Source organism: Passer montanus, unplaced genomic scaffold (assembly GCF_014805655.1).
Source record: "Passer montanus isolate IOZ18808 unplaced genomic scaffold, ASM1480565v1 scaffold26, whole genome shotgun sequence".
NCBI classification, from domain to species: Eukaryota; Metazoa; Chordata; class Aves; order Passeriformes; family Passeridae; genus Passer; species Passer montanus.
This window is the reverse complement of record NW_024367261.1, coordinates 2,970,611-2,976,680: the sequence shown is the minus strand read 5'-3', so window position 1 is coordinate 2,976,680 and position 6,070 is coordinate 2,970,611. Positions and strand designations below refer to the sequence as shown.

The following is a 6,070-nucleotide window of genomic DNA, read 5'->3' as shown; positions in this document are numbered from 1 at the left end:
GCGGGAGCGCGGCGGCGGGGGCAGCGCGCAGGCAGCGCGGAGGCAGCGCGCAGGCGCGGGCAGGGAGCACCCAGCTCTTTATGGCCAGGTGAGAGAGTCCCGGCTCAGGTAAGGGGAGGATTTACCCACAGGCGTCCCAGGCGAGCGGCTTGCCCTCGCAGTCCATGACCAGCAGGGACCTGGGGACTCGGAGCCCGCAGCCAGGATGTCTATCCTTGCCAAGATGGGGGACTGGCAGGTAAGGTGACCCTCTGCCCTGGGGGGTTTATTGTTACTTTGGGACGGGAGGCAGGGCTGCAGCGAGAAAGGTGACGGGCCCGCAGGGAGCTGGGGGCGAGCCTGACGCCGGGGCTGGATGTTTTGCGGCCCTCGGCGCTGGGGCTGCCCGCGGCCACTCGAGAGGCCCGAGCGCAACAGGTAGAGAGCGGCGGACTGGGCTCGACAGGGGCGAGGGCTGCTCCGCCGCCGCCGCGGGTGGCACGACCCCGGCAGCGTGGGCTGGCCGAGGGCGGCGAGTGCCCGCCCGGCGTCCCTGTGCCCGGGGCTGGCGGCGGCCGGCCCGCCTTGGAGCCCCGGGGCTGCCCCGGGACGCGGCGGGACCCAGGCGGGGCAGGGCCCGCAGCCGCCGGCGGGGACGTGCCGCGGGAGCCGAAACCGCTCCACGAGCTCCCACCCCGCCTGTCCCGTGGAAAAATAACGCTGCCGGGTCCCACCCGGTAGTAGATGCGCCGGGGGCGCCCGTGGAAAGCACTCCCGCGGGATGAGCTGAAGGGAAAGGCAGAGCCCACGGGCGAAAGAGGCCGGGCGGCAACACGCGGCCCGCCGGGGCCTCGGCCGGCGCCACGGACCCGAGGGGACCCGCACGCACCACGGGCGAGGCTACACGTGTGGGGGGAGTTACGGAGGCTCACGGACCGGGAGACTCCTCAAAAACCCCGGAGCGCCCTGATGCCCGCCCGCTGGGGCCGGATGACCGCAGTTCGCCGAGTAATGAAAGGGAAGATGCACCGTCCTGTTCAAGCACACGGGATTTTCTTAGAGAAAAGGACTTTTAAAGAATTTATTTCTTTCCCAGGACAGTCCAGTTCCAGGTGGGAGCCTAGTTTCTTTTTCGGCTCCCAACTTTTAGAATCTCTCCACTAAGTCTTTCCTTAGACGACCTTAATTTTTTTTTTATTATTATTATTTCTTTAGGGTAGCAGCAAGTCTTCTAAAAAAGAAAAAAAAAAAGAAAAAAGAAAAAAAAAACAGTGAGGGAACAAAATAAGTAAACAAAAGTTATTTAAATTATTTTTACATCGGCTAACATATTTTTATCAGAAGGTGCAAAAAAGCAATCTAAAGAAGGTTTTTATTTTCTTTCACTGAAATCAATTCTTGCGCAATCTTATTTACGGGTTATCTGCCTTGAAATCTATTCCCGACTTTTCCTTGCACCCCGGCCTTCCTCGCTCCTTCTCCCCGGCGCTGCGGGGCCCCCCTCGCCCCGCCTGGCCGGAGGGGCCGGGCCGCGCGGACTCGCCTCCCGCTGCCCCGTGTGGATCTCTCGGGGAAAACCGCCCCCTCCCCTCGCAGCCCTGCGCTCCGCCGGCGCGGAGAGAGAAGGCAAAAGGCTCAGGCCTTTGGCCCACGGGATCCCGAGCAGCCGGGGCTGGGAGGCTGTCCCGGGTGGGAGGCTCCCCCGACCGCCCCGGTTCAGACAGGACGGCGCTAAGGGGCGATGGGCCCCTCCGTCAGCTCCCTTCCCTCCTCTTTTTCTCATCTCCAGCACCCCCCCGGGGCATTAACTAGGCTTAATCTGCCAGCTCCATTTGAACCTCAATGGGAGTAAAAACAACAATTTACTCTCCTGCCAGTGGTAGACAAAAGCGCTGGTGAAAAAGAGCATCGGGGTGGGAGTATGGTGGAGGAGGGGGGAAGGGGAAAGAGAAAAAAAAAAATCCGTTTAGGGGACATGGATGTTTGTGTGTGTGTGTGAAGGAGCAGTCCCGGGAGCCCGCAGGCTTTGCCACCCTTCCCGGCGTGGCGACACGTGGGCCGGGCCCCCGAGGGCCCGCTGCGGCTCCCCATCGGAGGGCAGGGGCCATTTGCTCCTGGAGGCAGTAAATTTTCCTCCGAAGCCGAGGGCGGGGGGGAGGGTGGCCCCGGGAGGGTCTTCCAGGCCGACAGGGCAGGTTTTGCCGTCGGCAAAAGGAAGTTTCGGTGAGCAGCAGGGCAGCCAGGTGCACGGGCAGCCATGGGGATGCCCGGCTCCTGGGGACGCCTGGGGACACGGCGAGCCGCGCCAGGCCCGACACGCCAGCCCCGCGGAGAGGGGAATGCCTTGCCCTTCGGTGAAGCGAGGGATCACCCAGAGACGGGAGAAAAAAAAATAAAAAAAGAAAAAGAAGAAAAACGGGAAAAACGAAGCCTTGCGGTGGATGTATCGAGGCTGGGCACACGGGGAAATAAAAGAGGAGAAGGGTGGAGAAGCAAGCCCCCGAGGAGGGCAGCCTGAGCGCTCCCTTAGCGGCACATTGTTAAGCAAACGAAGCGCTCCACCTAAGAAAGTACCAAAGTTTTATTGTGGTCATTGTTTTGTCCTTTTGCTCAAGTGCTTGCAAAAGACTTTGGCTCCTGCTACAGTCAATTTACCACTCGCCCACTTCTATTTGGGAGATAATGTTGGATTTGTTTGGGGTGGTGTTTTTTTTTTTTTTTGGAAGACCAATAGCCAACAGAGCCGAGAAAAAAACAAAAAACCAAAAAAAACTAATAGTTTGTGAAGCAAAGAAGCCTTGAAAATATCCACCAAAAAAGACCAAATCCAGAGGGCAACAGAAGCCTCCGCAGACAATAACCTCGTTTCTCCTCGCTTTGCTTCCTTTAGCCTCCGTAGGAAGAAAAAAAAAAAAAAAAGTGGGTAGGGGGAGAGATAAATCCCATGGGGTGGCTTCATGGCTAGCCCCAAACTTTCAGCGGATCAGAGGGCAGCCTCTTTGATTTCCCTGGCCACTTTCCTCCCCGCTGGCAGGCAGAGGCACGGGGGCCAGCAGCGGCCCGCAGGCAGGCAGGCAGGCAGGGCCCACTGCCCCCCCTTGCCGGGGCTCGGCAAGTCGAAGAAAGCTTTTTTTTGTCGTTAATTTTTTTTTTTCCTTGCTCGTGGGTCCCTTCTACCTGTGTCCATCGCTGCAGGTTGTTGTGCTGGCGAGCAATTGGGCTGTTGTTGATATGCTAATGAGGCGATTAGACTGTGGGTAAAGAGCTGGAAAAGGGAAAAGTTTCCACCATTAGAGGGAGATCTCCGAGCGCGGACGGGAGCGCTGCCGAGCCTCCGCCAGCCGCGCTCCCCACGCCGCCCGGCACCGCCACCGTAGGGAGAGGCAAGGCAGGGAGAACCAAATCCTCTCTCTCACGCCAATCCATGAAAATGCTTTGGAAACTGACGGATAATATCAAGTATGAGGAATGTGAGGTAAGCGCTTCCCCCGGGCCCGGGCACAGCCCCGGCCCCGCAGCTACAAGCGGGAGCCTTCAGCATCCCTCCGTCTCTCAATTTCGTTTAGGAAAACTTCTGCTCCGTCGTCAGGCTTCCTTGCGGTCCTGCAGCCGGAGAGGGGCTGGGGTCCTTCCCCAGGAACTTCGGGGCTTGTGGAAACACGGCTTTGTCGGAAGTGTATGAGGAAAGGCAAACAGGATCCAGAAGCAGCCTGGTCTATAGGTAGATCTTCCGTAGATAAGGCTCTTGTAGGATGCTACACTCATCCATATGGATGGATGGATAGATGGATGGATAGGCAGGCGGCTGGCTGAATGAATGGACAGATGAATGAATGAGAGGGCCAAGAGACAAAGGGAAGAGAATTATTCTTGCACTCTAGGTACCCGAGGCATCCAAATAAATCGGCTCAGGACCGACGCTTAAATGCAGCTTTTTCGATATATCTGGGTTCATTATCTAGAGCTGCACAAATTTACAGGGGTCAGCTGCCTAAATGAAATCACGAGTTTTGGGAGCAGTGCTCCCCCAGCCTCCTAATTTTCAGGGCCACATTCCCACGGGTTTGAGACAGTAATTTAGCCGCTTGAGAAAAAAGAAATAAAATCCACCTCATTTGGTTTTGGAACCGTTCAGCACAGATTGTGTGCATGCATCTCTCTCTGTGCCTCTATGTGCATCCATATTTTTACAAAGCGGCGAGTGTCTTTTAATTTGACAAAAAGGAGAAGAAGAGGAAAAAGAAGAGTGATGCCCAGGACCCATGCCTAGTCTCAAACCAACGAATACTATTGTCACCCGTTTCGAAAAAGTTGCCTGTGCAGTGGGTTCAAACCGCGCAATAAAAGAGTCTACTTTGCAAGTGAACGCTGTTTTTTGGTCGTGACCCACGCGGGAAGATCCCCTCAGCCTCGGCGGAGCCTTGCCGACCTGCATCTCTGGGTCGAAGGGGGCACTCTCCCATCCGACCCTGACGCTGTTTTGGGGATGTTGTAGTTTAGCAAAGGGACCGAGGACTCGGCAGGCTCAGCGCCGACTAAGTGATTTGGTGATCTAGTCCCTGATCGAGGACTTTGGGATGAAGCTGTCTCCCGATGCGGGAGCTGAGCTTTAGATACACTCGTTGGCGGGTGTTTGATTTCTGTGAATGAGGTGTCGGGTGTTGGGGTTTGTGGGTTGTGTAACGTTTTTTTTTTAATTAATTTTTTTTAGTTGGCTGAGTTGTTGTTTTTTTTTTTTTGGTGGTTTGGATTTTTAAATTTTTTTTAGTTGGCTGAGTTTTTTTTTTTTGGTTTGTTTTTTTTTTGGTGGTGGTTTGGATTTTTAAATTTTTTTTTCAACCCGGAAAAAAAGACATACTCCTCAGCTGCATTTCGGGCGGAAAGCGTGCCTCTTCCCCCTCCTTCCCCTCAGGAGCGGTCTTCCAGTTTGCACACGTGCGGGCGTGTGGATTTCATCGCAAATGGCTTTTGTTGCCTTGCGTTAATGGGACTTCGCACCGAGGTGTTACCAAACACGGAGGGAGCAGCAGCCGCTCCGCGAACCGGCCGGATCTTGTGTGCGTACGTGTGCGGTTTGCTCTCCGTGTTTACCTCGAGAACGGGTGCGAGAACACTTTTAAAGAGAGGCTAGAAAAGAGGGTGGCTGTACCCTGCCGGGGATAGAACCTGCCTTAAAATTAAAAAGAAAAAAAAAAAAAAAAGAAAGAAAAAAAAAAAAAAAAAAAAAAAAGGAGAGGGAGAAAAAAAAAAAAAAAAAAAAAAGGGAGAGAGAGAAAAAAAATTACTGGCAGCGGCGGCGGCGAGCGGAGCGGTGCCTGTTTTAAGGGAGTTGTTCGGGAGTTGCACAGCCAGTCCGACGGGTTGCGCCGGAGCCCCGGCTTGTCTGGGCCGGGAGAAGCGCTCGCCTTGCCTCTTTTCTCGGCTCCCGCTCCCCCCCGCGTCCCTCCCGCCCTCCTTCCCTCCCCGCCTTGCTGCCTCCTGCCTTTTTCCTCCGTCTCTTCCCGGATCCTCCGAGAGGGGGGCCGCGGGGAGCCCGGCGGATGCTCCTTGGGCTCCCCAGCCCCCCCCGCCCCGGGCGCCCGCTGGTCTCGGCGTTGGGCTCGAACCGGAGGAAGAGGAGGAGAAGGAGGAGGAGGAGGAGGGCTGACACCCAGAGGGGGAGACACCCAAAAAAACTTTCCCAGCCGGTTTCCGGGACGTGGGGCACGGAGGCGAGCCTGCTCGGCGGCGCGGGGCGGCCGCCGCGGGGGCAGCGGCGAGGGGAGCCCCTCGGCGGGGCGCCGTCGAGGCATGGACGGGGCGGCGGCGGCGGGCGGTCCCGCGGAGCCCACCCCGCGCAAAGGCGGCGGCGGCGCGGCCGAGGGCAGCAAGAACCAAGCGGGAAGCGAGCAGCCGCTCTTCTCCCTGGGCTTTGAGGCCGGCTACGCGCAGCAGCCGCAGCCCGAGGTGCGCCCGCGGAGGACTGCGGGGCTGGGGACATGGGGAAGCGGCAGCCGGGGGGAAGGGAAGGGAAGCGAAGCGAAGGGAAGGTGAGGAAGGATGAGGGGGGGGATCCCGCGCCCCCTCCCCTCTCTCCTCCTGCCACGGACCC

General features: G+C 57.5%; 1 protein-coding gene across 3 annotated transcripts in view; it reads left to right on the top strand.

Moving 5' to 3' along the window:
* Nucleotides 1-134: 134 nt before the first annotated feature.
* TFAP2A (transcription factor AP-2 alpha) overlaps nt 135-6,070 on the top strand; it is an 18,986-nt gene continuing 13,050 nt past the window's right edge. Inside the window, exon 1 of one of the 3 annotated variants that reach the window (XM_039712226.1) lies at nt 135-238. In XM_039712226.1, the coding sequence (XP_039568160.1) occupies nt 206-238 (33 nt within the window). In that variant the 5' untranslated portion in view covers nt 135-205. Of the gene's footprint in view, nt 239-3,307; nt 3,455-5,786; nt 6,009-6,070 lie in introns of those variants that run through there. The other 2 variants (XM_039712228.1, XM_039712225.1) reach the window with 2 other exon arrangements.